Source organism: Thermobia domestica, chromosome 5 (assembly GCF_964235325.1).
Source record: "Thermobia domestica chromosome 5, izTheDome1.hap1.1, whole genome shotgun sequence".
Classification (NCBI taxonomy): domain Eukaryota; kingdom Metazoa; phylum Arthropoda; class Insecta; order Zygentoma; family Lepismatidae; genus Thermobia; species Thermobia domestica.
The window spans coordinates 218504720-218532126 of record NC_137458.1 but is presented as its reverse complement, the minus strand read 5'-3'; the positions used below and the strand labels follow the sequence as shown (position 1 = coordinate 218532126).

Here is a 27407-nt window from a genome sequence, read left to right as displayed (position 1 = left end):
GAATATCCCAAGTTGAATACAACATTTGCAAAGTATATGAGCATCATTGTCATCGAATACCAGAAATTGAAAGTCGTGTTTCTTCAGGTTGGGTTTGCGTGTTCATGTTAGTTCACTGGTAGAGTACGGACTTGCCACTGAAGAGGTATTGAGTTCAAAGCCTACAGCTAATTATCATTCTTTTGTTAGTAGGATTGCACAGAAATCGGATACAAGGAGTGGTTTACTTCTAGAAATATTTTCAGAAGCGTTTAGGTAGCCTTGAAAAGGGCTTTTTTCGCGAGTTAAGGGGGGGGGGCATTAATATTGTGTCCAAGACCCTTCTGAATTTATTACACGCCCCATTCTTCTGGGCATGGAATCTATTACATGGGTGACAAATCTATCTCCTTCCCCTACCTCCAGCCATGCTTCGGAAACAAGATGCCACAGGTCATCCTGAGTTCTTGGTGGATCTGCCTCAGGCCAACTTTCCCTTAGAGTACGCTTCACTTCTGCCCACATATTTTCCATGAGATTGAGGTCTGCTCCACGAGGCGGCCAGTCGATTAAATCAATCTCAGGGTGCCCTGCGAACCATTCATGAACCACATGGGAAGTATGTATTGGCGACTGGTATTGCTGGAACTGAATTACACCATCAGGCTGAAATACTCGTACAGATGGCACCATGATATTACTGATAATGTCTAAGTACTGAGCATTGTCCAGATGTCCTTCAATTCTATGAAGCTGTCCTGCTCCGCGACTGGAAATCCAACCCCAACATAAAATAGATACATGGCCACTGCGATTGCAAGCAGCCACATATCCATGGTCATATCGGGTGCCTCTCGGACGATACACAAAACGGCGTCCCTCCTTTGATGTTGTGAATATGGATTCATCTGAGAAAACTACGTTTTCCCAATTGAGACCCACATTCGCCTGTGCAAACGCGAGACGGTAAATTTTGTGGTCGTCTGAGAGTTTTTCTTTCACGGCAGCAACACGGCCACGTAACCCAGCATGACGAAGCCTTCGCAGAGCTGTATGCTTACTACCAGGAAAGAGAGAAGCTTCCCTTAGCTGTCCAGACGTCCTTAGTGGGTCTAACCGGGCTTCGTTTACTAATCTCGCATCTTGGGCTTCGGTTGACACATGCGGACGACCAGGAGATCGTAAATTACCAGTCTGACCTGTAACACCATATTTCCGAATCCATCGCCTTCCTGTAGAGGCCGGGACACCTACTCGCCTGCTAGCTGCAGTTGCAGAATAACCTTCCAACTCCCATAAAGTAATTACTGCTGTACGTCTATCCATAGTTACTAATGTTCTGAGCTGTGAGAAGGAAGCATAAGGTAAAAGCTAGTACCTGGCGTGTGATTGGTTACTTGCACGACACGCCTATTGTGGGGAACAGCGTTGCCAGATCTAGCATAATGATGCTAGATCTAGCATAATTTGCATGTCTCTAGCATCTAGCATCTTGCTTTTAGCATCCTGCCCAAATCTAGCACAATTTCAGCAAGTTATCAAAAAGCCGTAAAACCTGGAGATGAGAAAGAAGTTGGTCGTGGGAAGAAAAAGAACGGCAGAAATGTATCCTCTTCCATTGATTCATACACTCGGTAAACCATACAGGCAGTCTTATTTTCCGAAGTAAGTTCGGAACGGCTTTGGGCTTTTTTTTTTGTGGCTCCACCCAGGGTTTTCTAATCCTTTAACTCCGAGGCATGGGCGGAGCTATGGGGGCCATTCTCCCCCCAACTTTTCGGCAACTTCACCATCTTTATTTCTGACTTCATGATCATATTTATTCCTGAAATGACAGCTCCGAGACCGACCAAAAATCTGCCGCCCCCCCCCCCAGCAGATGATTCCCAACTCCGCTTATGCTGCGAAGTAATTTTCTTTCAAAATATGTAAAGAAAAACTTTGCATTCATTTATACGATATATACGCCATTGAGTCTGACAACGACTGCAGTAATTTAGTTGAGTTAAAATTTTGGTGCGTGAAGTATTGAGTTCTATCCATGCATTCTTGCTCTCTGTGTATTTTAAGTTACGTTATCGTATCTCAACTTCCTTTTTTTAAAACTCCTGAATTAGTAATTATGAGGATCTAGCATAATTTGACCGAATCTAGCATAAGTTCGATCAGGTTTTGGAATAATTCCGAGCTGTGAGTCTGGCAACGCTGGTGGCGAACGACTTGATCAACGACTCGCGAAAGAAATCTGAAAATGGTGCGCCGTAATAATAATATTAAAAACAGTTTTTATAAAGAAATATTAATACATACGAAAAGCTGTTTAAAGAATGAATTGTTATACTGACTTTACACGTATAAAAACATATACCATATACCAAACAGATTGAGCGATATGATGATAGCTGTTTTGAGACGAACACTTTCGAAGTCCAACTTCGGGTATCTTCGGAAAACAGTAAACTAAAGCTGTTGGTTCGAACCTCCAAAGCCAACCTTAGTAATCGGGAAAAGATGTACAGATATGTTTTTCCTTCTGTTAAATATAATAAGACATGTTGAAATGGTATTAAGTGTAGAAAAAAGTAACATTGATTGAAATACTTAATGATACAATATTTCGAGACTATGTATTCACACTCTCGTTTCGTCATTGTGATTTCCATACGGAAAAGAGCATTTACGTATGAGCTCAGTTATATTTCAGAAGTAGATTCCGAAAAGCGGTCATGTTAGCTCAGTGGTACACCACCGAGTGTTTAAATCGTGAGTTCGATACCCGTTCAGGTGAGATTATTTTATGATATTCTACTTTCCTCAATGCATGAAAATTATGTAAAATAGTTACATTACAATTCATCAGTTGTATATATATTTTCATACCATCACTTGTATATATGAGTTGAATATATATATTCATATCATTTCACGACATAAGTAATTCTTATCTTTAAAATATAACATCTGAGGTATTCACAGAACGTCGGTGTGTTATGTGTGAATATTGAATACAAATTTAAAAAATCGTGTAATAGCAATAAATAAGTTATGTAATGTATTTATTTGCAGCTACTTTCATCGCAGATAACTTCTCAATATTCGCATTACAGCATTTAGGTCGAGCATATCGAAAATCGGATCGTGGTTCAAGACAAAAAAAAACTAGCTAGCCCCAAACTGTCACGTAAGAAATTCACGAATCGCAAAAGTAAAGTGAAGAGATTGAGAACGGTAATTCCTTAATCGCTCTCTCTCAACTCTCTCTTATCTGCATTTATACATATAAAAGTGTATGTATGTATGTTCCATCATAACTCATGTGTGCCTATAGCAGGGTTTCTCAACCTGGGAGTCGCGGCCCCTAGGGGATCGCGAAGATAGGCGGAAGAGATAAATATAGTTAGAATCTAATACCAGAAATTATTTTTAAATATTATTTTTAATTTTGTTCTGATAGGCATACTTTTATTTTTTATACACACTGTAAAGAACAATAAAAAATAAGTCTACTGAACATTTTCAAAGGGTGTAGAATTCGTGTTACTATTCGGTTCAAAGTATCTTGTCGTCGCGAATTCTGTCGAGAAATTTGAAGCTTAAAATATACAAAACGATAATCATGCCTGTTGTTCTGTATGGTTGCGAAACATGGTCACTTACTCTGAGGGAAGAACATAGACTGAAAGTATTTGAGAACAAGATCCTTAGACGAATATTCGGACCCAAGAGGAACGGGAATGGGGAATGGCGGAAACTTCATAACGAGGAACTACATAATTTATACGGTTACCCAACATTGTTAGGGTCGTCAAGTCTAGGAGGCTTAGGTGGGCAGGTCATGTAGCTAGAATGGAAGAAAGTAGAAACGCTTTCAAAGTCTTGACAGGAAGACCAAACGGAAAACGACCATTAGGAAGACCTAGGCGCAGATGGGAGTAGAATATTAAGATGGATCTCGCTGAGATAAGAATACAAATTAGAAACTGGATCCAATTGGCTAAGGATAGAAGTCAGTGTAGAGCTTTTGTGAACGCGGCATTGAACCTCCGGGTTCCATAGGCCATAGAGTTAGTTAGTTAGTAGAGTTGTTTAAAAATGAATTTAAATCAAAGAGGTATGATATAAAACTAATGAGAACTGTATATAGAAATACTAGAAAAATACACATGAAACAAAACCTGCACATTGAAATACAATTAAAATTAAAACCTAATGAGACACCTAAGCATGGTGTAATTGCACTAGTGCAGCAATGCCCGGTTCAATCTTCATGACGAACATTATCAAGCCATTTTCAACTGATAAGCGATTTCTTATCTTTGTTTTAATGTTTACCATAAAAAAAACACTTTCGCACAAGTACGATATAGCAAATGGAATTATTACTTTTAAAGCAGCAATCACCAGACCAGGATATTCTTCTCTCCTCATCAGGCAGAACTTGTCCAAGTCTTCGTTACAGAAAACCAGTTGCAAAGACTTGTCGCATGATCATTCTATTATTTGGTCAAGAAGTTGTGGGCTTAGATCGGATACGTTAATGGCCTCTTCAATGAAGGAGTTTAACATCCATCTTGAACCATCACCTTCGTCGTTGGGAATATAGATATTACAGTTACTGTATCCACTGTCAGTGCCGGACGCCTAAAAAAGGGGCCACACATTTCGGAGGAAGTGTGTTACTCATGTTAGGAAAGTGCATGTGCACATGTGTAAAATAGAAGGAAAACGTAATAAAATGTGCTCAAAATTAAGGAAAGGTAGGGTTTATTTTGAAAATGTTATTGAGCTTCGTGCCAACCATGGTGGCGCTTCGTAGCTAGTCTGTCGACGTCACTCATATATACGGTGACATCGTACTATACTCTCGCCCCGGGCAATGATTTTCCATGGCACTGTTCACTATAAACCAAAAAAATGGATTCTACTATTATAGAAGTAGGTATGTTAAAAATCCCACACAAGCTTATTATAAAACAAATTATAAAAGGGTCGCTGGCAAGAGCGTGTGATAAAAGGGGATCGTGATAGGAATTAGATTGAGAACCACTGGCCTAGAGTAATTTTAACCACATTTCTTATAGTTTCAAAAAGAGTGCTGTCGGGTTACCTATGGTGAATGGGAGGGGGATACATATAAAAGATTGCTAGAAAATGATCGATATTAGATTCATAGTTTTCGGGGTCGCTTAGATAAATAGTGAGACTTTCAATTTCGCTTAACTCCGATTAAGCTCTCATTAGTAGGGATGGGCACGAACGACTTTTCTTTGAAACTCGACTCGACTCGAAACAGACATCTTTGAGGTCTACTCTTGGACTCGGCGCGAAAAATATCTTCCAACTCGACTCGGATTGGAGTCAAGTCGAACCAAAACGAGCCAAATCCTGTGTGTAGTCCTACCTAGACAATACATAGACAATAATTATTCTATCATCAATTATACTACTGTTACTACAAATAATAATAATAATAATAATAATAATAATAATAATAATAATAATAATAATAATAATAATAATAATAATAATAATAATAATAATTATTATTATTATTATTATTATTATTATTATTATTATTATTATTATTATTATTATTATTATTATTATTATTATGACAACACCGTGTACAAACATGAACGATAGATGGTTAATAAAGGAATACTAAAAGCTAGTTGACTGCTGACGTCGGTAGTCATGAAGTCTACAAGGCAAGGACATCGTTCATTACCCTAAGCTGTAAGCGTCGGTGGAGTACAGATGGTCAACTATTAACCTCTCGCCAGAAATTGGTGGCCCCGCAGCGACGATCCGTGATGGCCCAAGTTCAATTTTGAAAACTTTACTACCAGTGGCAGAGACGCGATGAAACGCCAACGAACCACAATAATTACTCTCCCAAAATATGTTAAAATGCCTATATGTGTGATTTGTTTATATTTAGGTGAATCAAAAAAACACAAAACAAATACGCCGGGGTGGACGCGAACTATCAATATTACGATTACTAGGCACGTGTTCTTCTGACTTCCCCACGGAAACGATTATAAAAAGCTTGGTTGTTGAAGGATAAATCATTGACGTCTTAATTTAGCCAATCAGACAAACCCCTACATCTCGAGTTCTAGGAGGTGATACCGTGAACCGTTTCAGATTTATTGCTTTCTGGTAAAGTACTATCCATGCGCAAAATTTGAGCATAATAGCCGACATGCATCTTCGGTGCCTCTTATCTTTAGTACAATTTTAACCAGAGATGGTGTGGGTCAATGAAAATTTGATCCACGACCCACCATGACCCACTATCACCCACCACCCAAATGACCCATTGGCCCACTCTGACCCATCAACCATCGTGATCCACTCTGACCCACCACCAACTATGAACCACTCTGAACCATTGCGACCAACTCCGACCCACCAAAACCCATCGACATCAACTCTGACCGATGACCCACGTCCTCCTCTCCATTGACTAAAGAGATTACACTTGTAATAAAACAAGACTGTGAAATTATCACTTATCGGAGTTTGAATTTCTACCGTCATTGGCTCAAGCACCTCTTTGTTACAATACTGGTGGGTCTGACCTTTACGATATATAATGGCAAAGTGTTTCTCATTTTCCGAATTAAAATGAATTTAAATTTATCATATGTAATTATTTCTTTGTTGCCTTACAGACACATTCAGTAGAAAATAGGGTGAAATTTAAAAGTTTCGAATCAAGGAAAAGTAGACCAACGTAAAAAAAAAAAAAAAAAAAATTGAAAATGCCCATGTAATTACGTTTAGAATACAAATTTTATGGCCATTTTCTCTAACTTTATGGCTTGATTGCCTTATGCTCGGAACGCTCCATATATTAAACACCAGCTTCAGCAATTATAAATAGAAAGCAGTGGGTATAAAATTCAAAAAGAACTTTAGTTTGCATTACTCAATTTTTTTCTCAACTAATATCAATCGTTTTCGATTATTTTTACAAATCAACCCACTATTAATTTCCACTATATAGAAAAGGCACCCCCGTCCCCCCGCTCATAAAAGACAATTTTAAAAAATGCCAGGGCATATTCTCTTTATTTTTAATAAAGAGTTGTATGCTGAATTTCAGCTCTCAGTTGAACGGCTTGTGAGATACCAAATTTTTCGCAAAAATTCGGACTTCAACTCCCCCTAAGGATATGTATTATAATGAAAGTGACACGCGTATGATAACTTCCCAGTTGGGATTGGAGCCTGATTATATACCAAACTTCAATTCATTTGACTTTGCAATTTGACCGTGATGATTACGCAGACATAGTTACTTTCAATTTTTTATGATACATATCCTTATTTCATATGTTACAGATGATTCAAAAATATTTTTTCAAGCAGTTAGCTCCTCTAGAATCTCACAGGCTGCATCCCAAAATCCAACTCCTACTATCCTATGACAATCCAAAAGTGACTGAACTTTTTTTATTAGGAACAAATGACAAAAGAAAAATGGAGATCTTGAAAGTAAAATGTAGAAAAGCTCGGTGCCGCCAATAACTGCATATTTCTCCGCCCCTTCATTCCGAACTTAAAAATAAAACTTAATTCGAATATGGTTAATTACTGAATTTATTACAGTTAAATTCCACTCACTACATGCTATAGCTACAACTATGTAACAAAAATAACAACTGTGAAACATGTTCTGAATTACTATTACATTTCTTACGCAATTATTAAACATATTAGAATAGTAAAAGAGGATTGTTCGTGAAATAGTATATTTGCTCATGATTTTTAACTTTTTCATACGGAAAAAATTAAAATATTATTCAAGTTTTAAAATTTGCACTCTGCAAATATGTTGCCCTCTAGGCAATGGGACTAATGTGGACTAATGGGAAATGCTACACTGTTAGCGGCGCTGAAAACTTACGATTCGATTCTAATATCGGTTGATTTCGATATCTTTATGTCGCTACGTAACCACCCTGGGTGCTAATGGGAGCTTAATTGGACTTGAATTGAAAGTAGAGCTATTCACCTAAGCGACCACGAAACTATGGATTCGATACTAATATCGAACCGTTTCTAGCATTTTTGATATGTATCCCGACAGTACTCTTTTTCCAGACTGTAAGAAATATAGTTAAAATTGCTCTAGATATATTAGAATTATGTTGAAACACACACATAAATCCACTTTTATATTCTGTATAAATAGAGAGTGAGCGAGCGAGCGAGCGAGAGAGAGGCGACTCAAGGCATCACCACTTCCACATTGCAAAAGCATATATCAGGAATTGAATTGAAAATCTATGTAAAGACTTTCTGCTGTGGCATGCTTCATAAGCACAATTCCAGTCTGCTCACGTGACCATTGGGGTTCATGAATTTTTTTTGCGAGCGTTCCGACTTTGGATTCTCTGTTTATACCCTCTGTTTATGCATCGAATAACTTTTCAAGAACATAAATGACATTCTGTATTATGAATGTTGAGAATTACTCTCTATATGACAAATAGCTGCAAATAAATACACTACATGATTTATTTATTGCTATTGAACGAGTTTCTTAACTTGTATTTACATCCTCATATATAATACCGACCTACTGTGAAAATTATCTCAGATGTTATATTTTAAACATAATAATTACTATGTTCTGCAATTATTATGTTATATATAAACAACTTATGTATTTTAATGTAATTATTTTATATAATTTTTCATGCATTGCGGAAAATGCAATTTTAAAAAAGTATTGGCCCAGACGAGAATCGAACTCTCAACCATATGATTTGAAATCCGACAGCTTACCAATGAGCTAACACAAGGACTTCTAAAACTAAGCTTCTAGCAACGTATAACGGATCTCAAGATGATTATGACATTCATATCCATTACAAACGCAGTTTCTGCTCTACTTTGAGTTTTATTTTAGTACTCAGGCGATAATTATGTTCTATTTCTTAATTTTGAGCATTCTTTTACATATGGAAAGATTCTTTAACGTATTTAAATGTTCCATTACGTATAGAGAGCTAAATGACAAACAAGCATGTGCTCACATTAATAAAAACGTTTCGAAATATTGTATCATTTAGTATTTCAATCAATGTTGCTTTTTTAAACACTTGGTAACAAGTCTTATTATATTTAAAAGAAGAAAAACACATCTGCAAACTTTTACCCTTTTGCAAAGGCTGGCTTGGAGGTTCGAACCTGGCTTACTTTTTCCCGAAGATACCCGAAGCTGGACTTTGAAAATTTTTGCCTCAAAACACCAATAAAGAATGCGCTCAACCTTTTTGAGACAAGGTGTACCTTGGATTATGCTACAACTTTACACAACTCGATTTTTTTTTACAAAATTTTAGGTTGGAAACATTGTTTACTTCTTATATCAGGATGATAATATGATATAAAACTTGATTTAATCTCTCTTAACTTACGTGTATAAAAACCCACTGCAATCACCTGAGTAGTAAGTGAATTACGATAGTAAGTATGAATTTTTCATAACAAAAATGATGCGCAGGTCGCTATATTGAAATAGGTGGCGTAAATCAAAATGCCCAACAATGCCGAGCCGGCACCTTTCGAATTTCGATTCTATGGACTTTGAAATATATATATGAAAGCATACCTCCACGCAAGGTATGACCCAAATTTGGCCAATTTCTGCTAGACTAAATGAGTCTATATTGGATACTTCAAAAAAATTGCTTTTACAAATAAGTAGAAAAAGCAACCGAAAGAAGATCTTCATTCGCCCGAAGCCCAGGAAAGCAAAAACTGACAGATAAATCCTTTTTACTCTGAATCCCCCAAAATTTAAGATGCATTTTCTTAAAATACAAAATTTCCCTTTTATTCCCCTTCCCAACAACTAGATGTAAAAAATCACTAAAACATTGTAAAAGTACTAACGTGAATCTAAAGTATTATGTATGTGTAGTTCATTATACTTCAACGTGATTAAATGCAACGTATAAACTAGTATTGGAAGCTATACTTGCGAAGAAACAAAATGTAGTTGACTTCTTTGTGATATATATCTAAACATTGGTAGCAAGTAAATTAGATTCAAAGCATCAAATTACTAGACTAATCTAAATCAGAAGTAGAAGTGTCAGCCTTTGAATCATACATTACAAAACTAAATAAAAAAATGCATACCACAGAAAATTCTAGCGAAGCTGAACATAATTGAATTGACAACTTTTTCCAAATCATGATACCCATTTTAGAACATTTATAACAACAATATTTTTGTCTGTATTTTCTGCAAACATTTAAACATCACACTATCTACTTCAAATACTTCATTCTGCTAATACGATAAGTTTCTGGATATTTTAGTGATAATACTTATTACTCAAAGAAACTCGAAGGATTCTTTTTTTTTAAAAAAAAACAGAAGTGCTTTTTCTTAAAAGAAAATATATATTTTCAACGTTAATTTTCTTTCATATTATTAAATAATTAATATTAATATTGCAGGGAGACAGTGGAGGACCATTAGTATATGAATTTCAGCCTACCAGAATGAAACAAATAGGTAAGTGAAGTGGGTAGATAATTCACTGAATACATTAGAATTGCTTTGGGAAAAGAAAAATAAAGGAGGGAAGAAAAGGAGGAATTGCTAGAAATTGACGTCAACAATAGCTGGTTACAATATGGTTTTAAATGCAAACTTACTATTTAAGTAATCCAAAATGTATTTTCAAAATTTCGATTTCTTTTTAGGTAATCGGAATAAGAGCATAAATTGGGAAATAAAAGCAAAGAAACATAACCTATAGTCCGCTAACTAAATACACTACTTTTTCACGTAAATGCCCTACGCAATCAACGCAGCATTAAAATATATTTCTCTAAAGTTAGAAACTATCAATGGCGAAGATAAAAGGATGAGGAATTTTTTCTCCTTATAAATCCACATACTACCATGAGACTCAACGTTACTACGGAAAAAGTTTTAAAATACTATTGAAAGAAAAACACCAGTTTGAAACTCACCTCCTCCCCCAAAAAGAACTGATAGCCCACTTGCACAAATTCTTAACTTTTGTGATTTTACGGGAAAATATGAGAAAATAAAATTTACCTACTCAATCATAAACTAAAACAACTTTTCATATATTCATTTAAATATACGGATTTTCGAATTCGAAAATATTCGATCAGCTGTGATTGCGACATCGTTTAATAAAATTATATGCAGGGGACGCAATGGTTCAGTGGTAGAGTGTTCACCTCTGGTGCGTGGGGTCCTTGCTTCGATCCTATATCGCGTCAAGTGAACTTTATGGTGGACAAACACCGTGTGCGTGGGTTTTCTCAAGTTTCTCCCGTTTCTTCCCATTTTCCCAATTCCATCATTTCATTCATTTCTCATCATCACCGTCTCCTTTAGCCTAGCTGGCATAACCATGGGACGTAATATTTCAAGATTAATTTTCATTTTCTTTAAAAATTCTATGCAATTATTTGGAATATTTCTATTCTTCACTAGCATTTACTTTTAGAGTAATTATCTAGAGCGGGGATTCTCAACTTGGGGGATCTGGATCTGGAACCCTAAGTAGTCACGGCAGAAATACATAGGGATCGCGAAAGGAAGGCGAAAAAGATAAATGTAATTAGGATCCAATAGCGGAAAAATATATTTTTAAAGGTTAATTTGAAAGGCATAATTTTATTTTTATATTTATTTTCAAATACGGCAAAAAATAATTATAAAGAATCGAAATTAAATAAAGAATCGTTTAAAAAATAATTAGAATAAAAGAGCCATTAAACTATTGAGAAACTGCATATTGAAATAAAAGAAAAATATATTTCGGCATCAATATATCAATTTCGGTATCAACTGGAAATGGATCTGTTATTCTTTGCAGAGTTTTATATTTGTGTAAGGCTTACGCACATATGCAACTATAAGTGATAAGTAGCAATAATCTAAAAGTTTATTACACATCTGAAATTACTTATAGGAGTCATTAGCAAGAGGATGTGACCGAAAGGAAGTAGTGATATGAAATAGGTTGAGAAAGCCTGATCGAAAGAAATTATTTTAGAGTAACTACTTACATGAGTTTGCTTTTATATTTAATTTAAAAAGTACACAGTATTGCCAAATACTGACAGATTACTACCCTAACTTACCTTTGAAGAACGAACCAAATTGATATTATTACTAGTTGTCTTCCTCACAGTTTATCGGTGTTAATTAGGTGCACCAGACATGATATCCTTGTGTCCTAAAAGTGTGAAAATTGAATTATGTATATAAGAAATTGAATTATATATTTGATAAATAGTAAGAATATTGCAAGTGACGGTGTCCGCCATTTGCATTTATTGAACCACCATCATGTCGTATTGTCTGAATTATAAAATTAAGTAATTGATAACAAGCAAAAAGATAATGCAGTAGGTTATGATAGGTCATGATAGGTTATGATAGATAATGTCAAAATCGGGAAAATTGAAAATTGTCATATTTGGGAATGCGTAAATGTCAAAATCAGGAAAGAAATTCCAGCAGTAGAAGAGGGCCAGTTATTCAGATGGTCAGTGGGTAGAAAATTAGGAAAAAAATAAAAATTAGTAAGATAAAATAGTGTAACATATTTTTGGATGTACGAATGTGTTAGTGTTAGTAAATGAGCAGATGTATATAAAATGTATAGTATGAAATTTCCACTTAACCCCCTTCCTCTTCACAGCATCACACTAACAGGTGCTAACACTTCCACAGTCACCGCCAAACCACCCTTGTTACAAGTTTTTCACTCCAACACTAGTTATATTACTATAGTGATGAATATATTGTTGAATAAGAATTAGAGTAATAAAATATTGAGGGTAACAATTGAACAATCTTTAATTAAGACAAATAAATGGATATTAGTAATTAGTAAATGATATCAAGAACATGGGAAAAGGGAAAAATTCATTCACATTTAATATCATACGTTTACATATTGTAAAAATTGTTATAAAGATAAAAAGTGGACTTTTGCTCTTTTCACTTGACATTACTCAAATTATACGAAATTTTATAAATACATCGTGTTCTCTCAGATATTTGCCGTAAACAAAGTAACAATTAACAAAATTTTTAATTCAAAACAGCTTATTATTAATTCGTTCAGTTAAATAGTTTAAATATTTACTCTTTCAATAAGTAAAGCAACAAAGTTGAAACACAGTATATAAAATTTAGATTATGGTAGTCATAATGTCAATTACATGCTTGCATGTGTCAAATATCAGTGCGTAGAACAGTCGGATTGAACTTTAATAACAATAAATTCCTATCCTTAGTACTATATTAGTTTAAATTAGCTCTTGAAAAAGTTGAAATATAACAGGTGCGGCCAGGCCTGTATTTATATATTGTGCGCCCCAGTGTTCTAAATAATTTGCCGCCCCCGCACAAACTTATATCTCAAACAAGGAATCGGGGGCCGCGGTGGCTCAGTGGTAGAGCGTTCACCTCTGGTGCTTGGGGTCCCGGGTTCGATCCCAGCCCCCGCCAAGTGAACTTTGTGGTGGACAAACACCGTGTGCGTGGGTTTTCTCGGGGTTCTCCCGTTTCCTCCCACTTTCTTCATTCCACCATTTCACTCATTTCTCATTATCACCGTCTCCTTTAGCCTAACCGGCATAACCGTGGGACGTTAAACTTAAAGATTTCATTTCATTTTCAAACAAGGAAACAAGTCCTGATTTTGCGAACATATCACCTGTTGTTGAGTAGCAGTTTAAGTATTACAAGTTACAAAAGTTACAACGTAATTTTAGATGACGTAATTCTCTCAATGATGATTATGATGTGGTGTTAGCTAGATGAATCATAATAGATAGAAACATGAAATTCTAGTATGTTTTAAAGCTCTCAGAGAAATGATCCAAATGATCTGTTCCTGGTCCCTAGGTCACACCTGAGCTGAGATATTGGGGTGAAAAGTGCTCATAAGAATAACATGGTGGCATTTTAAAAATAATCGAAGACGACCAATATTAGAGTTGAATTCATAGTTTTGGGGGTTGCTGAGGTGAATAGTGATAGTTTTAATACAATTCAACTTCAAGGTCATACTCCATTCCCCAGCAAGGGGCGAGATTTTAAAAGTAATCGAAAACGACAGATATTAGTGTTGAATTCATAGTTTTCGAGGTCGCTGAGTTTATGGGTATCAGTTTCCATGAGGTTCAAGTTCATCCTCCCTCTTGGGGTGGAAGTCGGATAGGATGACATTTTAAGAATAATCAGATAAGCTAGCTAATTAGTAACTATTATAATTAGAACGAATTATAATCTATTATAATTAGAACACAGTAACATATTTTCTCGCCCTTGGGCGGGACTTTGCGGGTTGCTAGTTCTAAATATTACTTTATTGTGAATCTTTAAAAATTCCAAAATTTTGCCGCCCCCTAAATTCTGCCGCCCTGTGCTCGAGCACAGAATAGCACTTACCTAAATACGGGCCTGGGTGCGGCAGTGAAACAGATGATTTGTCAAACCTGGAAATAAATTACGTTAGGAATCAGAAAACAGAAGTGGTGCCACCTGGACAACAAATCTTTGTCATTGATTCTGATCGGTGTTCAGTCGAGATGGCGTCGTGGACCGGTGAACAACGCATGAAATTAGGCAAATGAAATTCATTCTTAATTTCCAACACTTGGTTCGATCAACACAAGAAGATAAATACGGAAATCTTTATTAAGAAACAGAGATATTAGATGAGCTAGGTTATGATTCAAGAAAGATTTTGGAACAGTCAAGAAAGAAAAAGAAAAGCAAAAATTCTCCCCTGAGTGGATATTTTCAGCTATTTAAACCTTGTACTGCCTGAACTGAACATTCAGCCGCAAACTGTAGTCTTGAATTAAATTAAGAATAAGTTGAACACTCAATAATTTAAAAAATGAAGTAAGAAATAAATTCCTATGGAAGTTCGAAGAAAAGTATTTAGACCAGGTCAAAATAGTCACAGATACCAACAATAGTGAGACCATATTAATTTTCGTACATCACGCTCAGAGCCGGATTTAGGTTTGATGAGGCCCTAAGCTATTGAAACTAATCGGGACTTTTGTATGTCAAGCTGTCCTTTGTCAACTCTTATTTTAGACAACAAGGTAGCAGGAAGGGGTCCCATTACTTACATCATAGAAGCACACTGTTGTTGTATGTTGTTTAACTTTTTTTAAATTTTTAACTTGGAGATGTACATCCAGTTGTTTCCTTTAAATTTTGGAGGTCCCCAAGAGAGTGGAGCCCTAAGCTACAGCTTGTTTAGCTTATATGTAAATCCGGCACTGATCACGCTGCAAGAGAAGTATATGGTATATAAACTGAAAACAAATAAGAATGGACACAGAAAAAAAATATAAAGAGAGTGAGGAAAACAATGATCTGGAGACAAGATGGTATCGAGGAAGGTTGAAAGATGCACATAAAGTTAAATAACAATTTATATACTAAAATGGGCTAAGGAAGAGAAAAATCTACTAAAGGAAATGTAAGAATATAGAAGAATAAGAAAAAAATAGAAAAATATGTGGAAATGTACAATCAGGTGATATCAATGAAAACTCGTAAGGAAAACTACGCATAATGATAGCAATAAAAAATAAAAGTGACAAGATAATCGGCGAACCAAATGAAGTTTTAGGAAGATGGAAAGAATATTTTAGGACATGCATGAGAGTTCATATACAGGGTGTCTACTGACCTGGAAAACCTGAAAAACCTAGAATTAGCCTGGAATTCATTTTTGTACCTGGAAAACCTGGAAAAAGCCTAGAATTTAACAAATCTGAATTTTTCTCAATGTTACCTTTTTCACTGTATATAATAGAAAAATTCTCTTTTCTTAAAGGCTTATGTTTTGCAAGTATGTTGATGGCGACCACGGCAATATCTAAGCTAAGTTCTATCACTGCTTCCACTTGCTTGTGACACTTCTTTTTTTCTTTCCTTAAGCTTTCCTCTGGCAGATTTCGAACATAACTAGAAAGTCTTTAGATGGACTTTCTGTCCATATTCTATGTGGCAATTCGAAAAAAGTTTTTGCTACAGTACAAATGTAGAAATCAGGGAAACACTGGAAAAAGAAATTTTACGAAAAAGTAAAGGACCAGTCAGGGAAAATGGTACTTAAACTGGAAATCAAGGAAAATAGGAAATTTTTGCTCCGGCAGTGCAATGTTCATGGTTCCTGCTACAAAGTTACGAGAGGCCCCAATTGTTTATTACCAGAAACTGTGACCAATGAAACGTTTAGAGAGTCACGAATCACACTTGCTTTTGAAGCATTTGTGGAAAAGCAGCATTTGTGAAATTACACAGAAGGTGACAAATTTCAGCCAAAAAGACGAGAGATTAGTTAGGACATGGTTTATTCACTAAGGATGGCGTTTCTAGTGCTTTTACAAGTTTCATGCATAAAATTTGTATTCTTTTTCACTGTAACGCTGCAGTAGGAAATAACTTCTCCGTTAACAAAGAGTGTTGCGTGGAAAATCTACAGGACAACAGCTTGGTTCTTTTTTAAAAAAAGTGTGTTAGATGCTGTACATGCTGCTGGAGGGATATCCAATGTTAATATCATAAAAGACCATGATTCATTATGTTGGAATCCATCAAGGAGAGAAATAAGTATTTGAAAAACTGTACTGAAAAACAAGACAGAAAATATCAAGAAAAGAAAACACTTAAAGAGAAAATGAAAGTGTTAGAAATAAAAAGGAAAAGGATGCTGACTGATGCTGAAGCATTTGTTTCGGACGAAGGAGAAAAAAAAGTTAAAAGCCACGTTGAACTCGTAAAATATAAGAAGTAAGATTATAATGTGTTCTGCAGTTTGTTATTTGGCTTACACAGATTCGAGTATAAGAACACATGCTTTGGTTTACAAAGAAAGAAAGTTGTACTAGAAATTGTACTCAAAAAACACCAATGTGAACACTTAGTTTTCGTTACTTATATTTACAACCAAACTTATTTTTTATTTTTATTTTTATTTTTTTTATCAAGTAAAAAGTAATTTGCTTTAATTTTATGTAACTACTTTTGGTAACTGTAATGAAATTGCATAAAGAAAATTAATTTTAAGTCAATGCGAAGGGTAGTCAAAATTACGTAGCTAAAGTAACCTAGGTAGGTAGAATTGCTTCTTTCAGTTCAAGGATTTCCGAATGGCACTTTGAACCAGGCCTAGGCTGGTTGTTCTAAAAAAGTTGCTTGTGAATCCAGAATATTTTTGTTCTGCAATTCGTAACTGCTCTACTTATGTTTCTTATGTTTTGCTAGCCATTCGATCTTTGTGTGAGTAGATTTGTAAAAATGAAGTAATTGGACATTCCCCATCCAAGAAGAATATACAGTAACATGTGATCGTAAATTAATATGTGCCTAGAATTTAAATTAATGACTTTTCTAACTTCTTCACATAGTAAAAACAAAGTGTTAAAAAGTTAATATTCTCAAGGGGTATGATTCACTTGTTAGTTAAAGGTGAGAACTCTGTGTGCTTTTGTCTATTACTGCACATTTTTCTTAACTGGCCTTTTGGTAGGGAATATTAACAGTAAGAACTTCTCTTTGTTTAAAAAATAGACCTGGAAAATAATATAAATAGACCTGGAAAACCTGGAAAAAGCCTGGAATTTAGAAACAAACATCTAGTAGATACCCTGAATAGACCCTTGTAGTTTAGATTTGAAGACCATAAAGTAAATGAGAACAATAAAGGATTTAAGATATTTTGCATTGAGTTGCAAAAGCGATGTTCGAGACGAAGAATGGAAAGACACTAGAAATAGATAATATTCAGGGTTTACTTAGAGTGTGGGACAGGGAAAGTATAACAAAGAATTGTTCCGATCTTACAATGAAATATATATGATAAAAGATTGATCAAGAAATCTCCTCAAAACAATAATGATACCATTGGCTATAAAATCAATCATGGAATTTAGTCTCGTATCGCATGCAGCAAAAATTGTGTTTTGAATATTGAACAGGATGTTGTATGGGAATGTATAATATTGAAAATACAGTTTTAGTTTAGGAGGTGTAGAGCCAGAAGAGAGACTATTGGCTTAAGGTAATCAGTGAAAGGTGTATTGAAAAGGTAAGAAAGTGTATGTAGTATTTATTGATCTAGAAAAGGCTTTTGACCAAGTGACCTGAGGAAGGTGGTAAGTATGGTTAAGAAGGTTGGGTGGAATAGAAAGATTGAGGAATGAAAAGAACTTTTTATATAAGTCAACAAATATGAGTTAGAGAAAGGAAAATATAGGAACTGTAATTTGAAGAGGCATTTATTATTGTTATTATATCTTATTTGACTTATTGGTTTAAAACACTGTCAAAAATCATAAGTGAATTAATTACTTGTTTTCTTAACGCCATGTCTGAAATAACTGTAATGTCCAGTTAAGAATCTTCGTCCACGTTAATAACTGAATGATTAATTTAAATAACTATTTTAACTTATATATATATATATATACAGAAACACTGATAATAATAATGATTATTCCTGAATTCTGTTTCGAAGCGCTCTCGATGTTATCGTAACTTCTTTCAAGGTAGGGAACTGTATATAAACCATTTCTTCTGTTATTTTTATTAATTTGACGAAAATATGATGAAATGAATCTACGAATAAAAGTGAACTTATATGGTGCACATATATTTGAAGATGATGTGGAAGATGGTTTTGTATGCAACTGAATCCATTATGTTGTCAAGTAGTTATGAATGTCTTATCAATGTTCGTTAATCAAGTCCGCTGCTTTGTATCTATTTAAGTTAACAAACGAGACGTACAAAATAATAATAAACAGTATCATTCAGAGTGTGTTGTGTCGAACGTCATTTGAAATGTTACGTAGGAAATTACCGTCGACATAAGAAGGAGAACTTACTTTAATCACGAGTTTTCTGTTTTCACAGCGAAGCCTGACGTTGTAGGAGTGTTATATTGAAGCGAAGTACTATCAAAAATTATTTCACATATTAAACCAGCGCTAGCGAGCGTTTCTTACACAAGCGTCCTACAAGATTGAGCATTAATATTTGTCTCACCACAAGATAGTTGGTGACCAAAACTAATAAATAAATAAATAAAGTTGAAACTAAAAAAATAAAATATTTAATTAAGGACAGTTGTAACCCATAGTTTACAGCGAGCTGAAAGTTTGGAAGAACAACTAATGTAAATAAAATCAAAACAAGCTTTAGCTCTCATTCAGTGTACACTTTGTGTGTCACAATAAAATAAATCACCTGCTTGTGCATACTGATTATTTAAGGTGCTCACTTTCTGTACATGTGGTCCCAGATTCGATCCTGACTGGACTCTAATTCAGATCTTACATTAGACTGTAGGCTTTGTCTCATATAACATCAGTGCTAGAAACGAACATTTAACAAACAGTATGAACCGAAATCAAGAACGTAAAAAGAAAAAAAAATATTTCGCCTGCTTTATTCGTTCTCATGGGAGTAAAAACTAAGCTCTATTAAACTTAGTTAAGTTAAAATATGTCGTGCCTGTAAGAAGGAAGTAATTACTGCTAGTTAAACTCTTATATTTGCAATACTTACAGCACTACCTTCATATTAAAGATTAGCAATATAAGAAACAGACAGACACACAATAGTAGATTACAATGTTATGTATAAAATTCAAACACGAAAAATTGAAAAGTTGAAACAATTGGTTACGAAAAAAAAGCAATGTAATAATAATAATAATAAAAATTACCTTACTATTTGTTAATTGTTTCCTACACTAAATATTTGGGATCCAAAAAGTTACCTTACAATTTCTAATATTCTACAATTAAACTTACTGTCATCTATTTACATGAGGTAAATAAAATAAATTAATTCAACGATTAGAAGTGAAATAAATGAGGTTGGGAAAAGAGGTTTAAATAAAGAAAACAAGTTCCTGTCATGAAAGAATAAATAAGCAAACAAGAAACAATGATATAAACAAATCACAATGATAAGATGTATAAAAAGATGTTAATACAGGAATAATAATATTACAGTTGAAAGTGATATATAAGAATACGAATACAAATAAAATTAAGAAATAAATATAAAATATGTTGCCAATCAAGACTTTGATTTGTTAATATAGTTCAGAACGAGGATGTACAAACTGTGTTCACTACTGTATAAGTTGTTGGATACATGTAGAGGTTCTACCTATTCTTGATGTGCAGATAGAGGTGAGAACGACATAAACTCTAACTTATCATCTGCACGATCGCCACCGCAATCAATGACTCTTTTGCCATCTTGCTAGTAGGAGATAAATACCACGCTGATAAAAGTTCTGATGTATTACATTGAAAAACTGTTGTAAGGCAGTTTTAATAGCTTCAACAACAAACATTATTCCGAGCGAAGGAGTTCTACTACACACTAAACAAATGATAATGTGTAAGGTCCAACGCAGGAGAATACGGTGGGTAGGGTAAAATATTTCAACCAAAGTCCATCAATTCTTGGCAACAATGTCAGCAGTGTGTGGCCTGAAATTATCGTGGTTGAACACGCCTCATTGGCCGTTCAGTCTATTTACATATTTATTAGGGAGGCAAGATAATGGTTTGATTAGGGCCCAAGGTCTCCCAGAGCATCCCAATATTCTTTCGGCATTCCACCACGCACTTAATACCTTTTCATGATGAGGTTCTGCTTTGGTTCAGAAAAGTGACACTCCGTTAGGTACATAATCCACTTTTCGTCACCTGTGACAATAGTGGCAAGAATTGATCATTTTTGCACCGGAAAAGCAAGAAATATAGGTTGCAAGTCGCCCTTCTTGTTGATTTGTGCTCATCTGATGTAAATTGACGATCGAACTTTGCGGTAAAATCCAGTACTTCAAGCGTCTTTTGACAGTTGTCCTGTGTACATGAAAAGAGTATGCTAATTTGGATTGTTTTTTACGGTTACTTAGTAATTACACATACGTAACATCAACTCATTTCTCCTGTAAACATGGTGATTTTACATGATTCCCCCCCCCCCCCCAGTTCCAAAATTATCCCCATTTATGAGGCCAGTACTCCGCTAAATAGCAACCTATCAAAAACAGGTAAAACTATTGCACGTACCCATAGTATAGTAGATTGCCAACCACTTTACTACTTAAAGTTTTTGCAAAAGTATTTTCCATGACAATGTACTTGAACAACTAAAATTCTATTAACAAAATTTCACTAATATTTCAGATTTAAGGAACAAGACTTCACAATTAATATCACTCCTACCGTTCAACAACAAGACAATATCAGTTCTTCCAAACAGCTTGAAATGCGTTTCATTTATTTCCTTATATATTTGTATACACACTTGCCAGATGATAAAAGACGTGAAGAGAAGATTTCAATAACGTCAACAGCACATACTTTTTCCATGATTCATTCATCAAGAGCAAAAGTATTTCAATCAATTGGACAGACTTCCTTTTTTTATTATTTCTTTCTTTCTTTCTTCATTTCATTTTATTTAACATCTATAAGGTGTTATTCTAAAGTTGCGGATATAAATCCATTTCAACTACATAAATGTTTAAATTGTGTTACATTGTGATGAATGATCTTCTTATGGCAGTAAATATGTTTCTAGTAACCACACTGCTCACCAATTACCTGACTGATTTATTAGTAAATTTTCCTCAGTTAATTATTATTAGCACATTGTTTTAAATTGCATAAAGTCATAGTAGATTCTATCTGTCATTTGTAAACAATATTTTTCCCACTTTATCAATGTTAATTAGAAATAAATTATGTTTATATACTTGTTAATACTTATTTATATGTTTCTACTTATGTGTATATTACGCCAATTGCTACAGGTATCCTAGGTAGTGTTATATGTTTATTTATTTAAAAAATATAAATAATTATTTATCGTTATTTAACAATGTGAAATTAATACATTATTAAAATTAATTTTGTAGTTACTAAATAGTTTAATATTATATGACATATTATTTATAACCATTTAACAAACTCGACTGCAAAAGAAAAAAATTAAACAACGTGACCAATTAAATACCAAAGACTTATTTCAACAATTTTTTCAAGGATGTGAACTTCAGCAAGCTAAGGTAAGCCGAGAAAAGGATGCGTTATGTTTTCATTATTAATTGTAAAAAATATCCCAGTTTAAATTCATCTTAATCTGAATTATACGCACTGAAGAAACAAAATCAATAAAACAGTTTTACTTCAGTATATTCTCTGAAAAGCGTGTTCTTCCAACTTTTTAAATAAATATATCTAGTTATCTAAAATCCAGATCCATATTTTATTCAAAGTTTCTTGGTCAAAGCTTATTTTGAACTTTTCGTTTTAATGAAAAGAATGATTCGAAAGCTTTTCGCCACACGTCACTTTTTGCAAAGTTTATTACTCTCAGATGCTATTTTCTTTTGTCCTCAATGTGTTTATCGATTCTAGTTTTCATGTTGCATGTGTTATGTCGTTAGCAACTGTATTTCTTGATAGAAACAATATTGGCAATATCCCCTTCAGCAAAAAATGTAGAAATATATCAACTAATTATAAAAGATATTACAATGATATTTCTTCTTTATCAGGAGTATATAAGAAGCCTACGAATATCGTGATCCTATATCGGCAAAGCAAAATTTAACATTAAAGCCATAACTAGTAAACATGTTAGGCACGAAGAACCAAGGACGAAAGAAAGAAAATATAAAAATAAAAATGATATTAGATCTTTCTAAAATATGGAGGTATTCTTCATTGCGCAAAAAGTAACATGGAAAGAGAAGTTTTGAAATCAATTTCCATTAAAATAAAAATTCAAGTCAAAACTCAGGTAACATATAAATACCATTAATGATTAATTACATCTTTAACAATGTAAAAAATACAATAGTTGAAAAGCATTGAATATTTAATTATCAACTTGATCAAACAACGCTCATATGGATCACAATATTTTACACTGTAATTTTTACATTCTTCATTAGTCGTGTTTCTTCTAAAAATGTTTAAAGAAAACCTCTCCAATCTGCAAGATCAAAGCTGACAATATTCATCCTAAATCCTGAATACAAAGAATGTGGATGTAAGACTGTTTTAAATTCCGAATATAATTAATTAAGGAAAATTAATTTTATTATATGATTATACTACTGCTAATAATAACAGTAATGTAAATCATAAACATTAACAAATTTATTGACTTGAGTAATTGTACAAATTTATGCTACCTTTTCTTTGAGACACTAGACATTTTCAAAGCCTTTTGTCGTTGCAGGTATAATTTCTTGGGGATTGGGATGTGCTGAAAAAAATGCTCCTGGAGTATATACTCGAGTAGCTGCGTACTACAAGTGGATAAGAAATCAGACAAGTGACAGTCTCTTCTGTTCGGATAAAAGTACTTACAAAAAGATACACATTCTACATTAAGTGCGTATATGCTTTTGTCTCTTTGTTAGTGTTTGTGTAATGTGTGCAGTTTATTCGCTTTGCATGATAAAAACATTAATGGAAATACTCCATCATTATAATGAAGAGAATATATGCCTTTATACTGAATTTACTTTCCTAACTTAATTAAACTCCTGTTTCCATAAATATTAGCAAATCATTGATAAAAATGACAGAGGTATTCATATTTATCTCAAGACAACTGTTAACTGTAGAGGAGTAATATTTTCTAGATTAGTAAAATCAAACAATTTGGAAGAGTTGTTATTCTAAAGTTGCGGATATAAATCCATTTCGACTATATAAGTGTTGTAATTGTATCACACTATGATGAATTATCTTCTTGTGGCAGTAACTATGTTTTTAGTAACCACACCATTCACCAATTATGTAACTGACTTATTAGTAATGTTTTACAATAATAATTTAAAATAAATTTGAAATTAGAATGCGCTTATTGCAAGGTAAACCGAAGCGTACCCAGGATGAACAATCGGAGAATGATGATAATATGTATATGATACAACCATAAGTAGTGTCACTGGTTGTAGTACTTAGGCTGCAATTCCCCTCTAATGACTGCTACTGGAAGCGTTAATATATCTTTGTAATATAAGCAGAATACTTCTGCAACAAAAATCAAGCTTTTTCGTTCTCCTGAAAGAAACAAGGAAATTATTTCGTGTTTCAACCATTTCAAATATACTGTGTGTCAGTAGGAACTCAGGCAGATCACCACAAAAAGCATCTTCCCATCCTCTAACAGACGTGAATGGATCCAAAGCAGTCACTCTCTGTTATCTAGAACACTATCAATAGGAAACGCTAAGATTATTTTTTAGAAGAACTAAATTTTCAGCTTCTCTTAAGCTATCCAAAATCGATGACTTTGTTTACAGTGTGAGGAGTGAAAGTAGTAGACTGGTAGTTTATCGTCTTTAGTGACGAATTCAGTTCTCATCATTGATATTACTGTTCTCATCATTGATATTACTGTTCGGTGAGGAATTGTCCAAACTGTCCCAACTGTCCAAAGTGCCTTGATGGCGAAGTGGCACGTCCTGAAGACTTCGATGTCGTATTTACTGATGTCTCCTATACATAATACAAGTTACTCTAGACAATCTTAGTTTTATCGACATCACTTCGGAAATTTCCTATTTCCAGCTAATTCCAGAGATACTCTCCATTAAACAATTATCAGACACTGCAAGGACAATATTTAAACCGAAAGGTATATAGGATTAGTTAAAACATTTGTAACAAAATCTTGCGCAAGATAACATATTTAATACCTACTTGTTGTCGTATGTGTCTACTCTAGGGGTACTTTAACACAGTATTATAGCAATGATTTGTTTTCGAGATTAAACGGACCATTCTCTACTACTATAGAAAATTCTTTACTTTATTTGTCAATTAGTGTGTCCTTTAAAAAATACATGAATACGTTTGTCTTTCATACCATCAGAGACCCGGGTTCGATTCCCGGCGGTAGCTCATGTGGTTCGGATTCCACGTTAATCAGTAGGTCCACGTCTCATATAGCCTCGCTGCTGAACAGGACGTTAAACTCAAAATCAACCTAACTCAACTGTAACACAAAGCTTGTCAATAAAGATACCGCAGCTAGATTTAATCACAACATGAACGAACTCGAAGTTATCAGGTCCTATATTCTTCAATAGACCACTAGAGTAAAATTATCTCTATTTCTGACTTCTAAAATATCCAATAACCCAAACCATTAATGTAAATATTGATTTTTCTTTGTAGCTGAAAGTCAAATTAGTAAGTATAGGGGAACGAAATGCTTCAAATTAACTGCCGAAAGGAGTAAACAGTTTTTAACAACTTTAACTTCTTAAGCAATGTTTAAGTGTTTATATAGTCACTATATGTCCTCTGGTGTAAGGCTGAGATTAAAGATTAAATAGGTACAAAAAATGTTAAATTCATTGTGACAACATACTATTGTTCAATACAATTTAAAAAGAAAAAGAAAAATCAAGTAATTAAATACATTATATAACAATAAAACAATTATAATAATAAATTGATTTACAAGTTCTTGAAAATCTTTCCAAGAAATATAACAGTAGTTGGAATGAGAAATATGATAATTATGCCCTCCTATTCCGAAACAAGATAAAAATTTGGTGCTTTCTTAATACTAAATTGTACTTTTTAAAAATCTATATGCAAATAAACTATGAAAGGTGTTCTGTTATGGTTTCGTTTTTATTATAAGTGTAAAGTTAAATGTATTACGCAGTCGTAGCAAATGTTGAAAATTAATTTACCTTAAGATTTTTCGTTACATTTCCCAGCTATTTGTTTGAATTTTTGTTAATAATCAATTACAAGGTACTGTATGGTAAATTTGGAAATTAGGCTGTTCAAAATTTACAAGAAAGTAAATAAATACTCACGTTTTTATATACTTGCATATAGGGCAGAAATTTTGGAACCAGAGCATTATAACATTACGAACTGCGCTCACAAATTTCTAGGCTGTAAGAAAATATTTGAAACTATCTATTAGTTTAGTTAATAATATTTCGTAAGTACTAGATGTTCAACTTTCTAAATTTCCAATATTTTTGAGTAAGTTGTACTCGAAAGTATTAATAAAAAATTGAAAAACGTAAAAATCAGCTTAAGTGAATGATAGTAATTATGTAGTACTGAATCCTAATTTTGTCCCTCAAGTTTTCAACTTATGCAGATCTAGCACGTACAGTGGTGACTCTTGAGAGAAGTCACATACAAAAATTTTACCGCTCAAGCTAAGGGAAGAAAAGTCTCGTACAGCTGTCTACAAGAATCAGTGCGTTAGGTAATCTTTTTTCCCTAAGCTTCTAGCGATAAAATTTTTAATTTTTACCGGTGTGACCACTCAAAAGCCGCCATTGTACGTAGTTAACGCTTGATTTCAAAATATTTGATTTTTGTAATATTTAAAGTATACGTATTAACTTGGCATATGAAAGTGAATATTAATATATAATCAACGTTAACTAAGCCATTGAATTCTAAATTTGAAATATATTTGCCATTTCGTTCTTCCTTTCCCTCTAAGCTTCCTTATGACTAACCCTGGACGAAATCAGACACTAAATGAGCTCTCGTCTTTGAAGACGACAGTACAGAAGGAACCGACAGAGGATCTGATCAAGAAAAATAACTGTTTCTGTAAAATTAAAGAAGTTGGGTCCCTAGACTGCCAGCAATCATTTTTACATTACTTAGTTAACTCTAAGAAATTACTCACGCTATTTATAGTGTAAGCGATCTCAAAAACACCGATATTTATCGAAAATGAGAAGAAATAATTTTACGGCTTTTATCCTAATGAAAGTTAAACTTTTAACTACTAGTGTTGCTCGTTCTAGTTTCGGAATGTCGTATAACTCATATAAAAATAAAATTTGAGCAAAGGCAACACTTACTATCATTCATTTGTGTTACGATTATCGCAAGATATATTGTCTTCATCAGATACACTATCAAGTATAAAGACAATGATATGTTACTGAAATTGTAATACAGATTAGTAATAATAAGGATTGCTTTCGTCAAATTTTATTTTTATTTAACTTTTAACTACAAGTGTACATGGCTTTTCATCTCTTTTTTCTTTCTTGGCAACATTGATTATATAGATCCCATGAAAATGCAAAAGCGTTCTGATATTGCTTATATTGTTGGTACAAAAATAATAAACTTTATTTCTCTTTGATCAATTTAATAGAAAGTATTTAAAGCTAATATGCTACAAATCTCACTTTAAGTTTCTGTATAATAAATATACTTTATCGAATTCTTTCCCTAGAAAGTTTCCTAATATTTTTCCTGGGTATCTAACGTATTACTTTGAAGTTCTGTACTTCTTTTCTGTATGAAGAATT

At 33.8% G+C, this 27407-nt stretch overlaps 1 protein-coding gene across 1 annotated transcript in view; it reads left to right on the top strand.

Annotated features, from left to right (window-relative positions):
* Positions 1-27200, top strand: part of LOC145685392 (venom serine protease 34-like) — a 109425-nt gene extending 82225 nt beyond the window's left edge. The window contains exons 6-7 of the mRNA XM_081757786.1: positions 10468-10525; positions 23321-27200. Of these exons, the coding sequence (XP_081613912.1) occupies positions 10468-10525; positions 23321-23475 (213 nt within the window). The 3' untranslated portion in view covers positions 23476-27200. The remainder of the gene's footprint in view (positions 1-10467; positions 10526-23320) is intronic.
* The last annotated feature ends 207 nt before the right edge of the window (positions 27201-27407 follow it).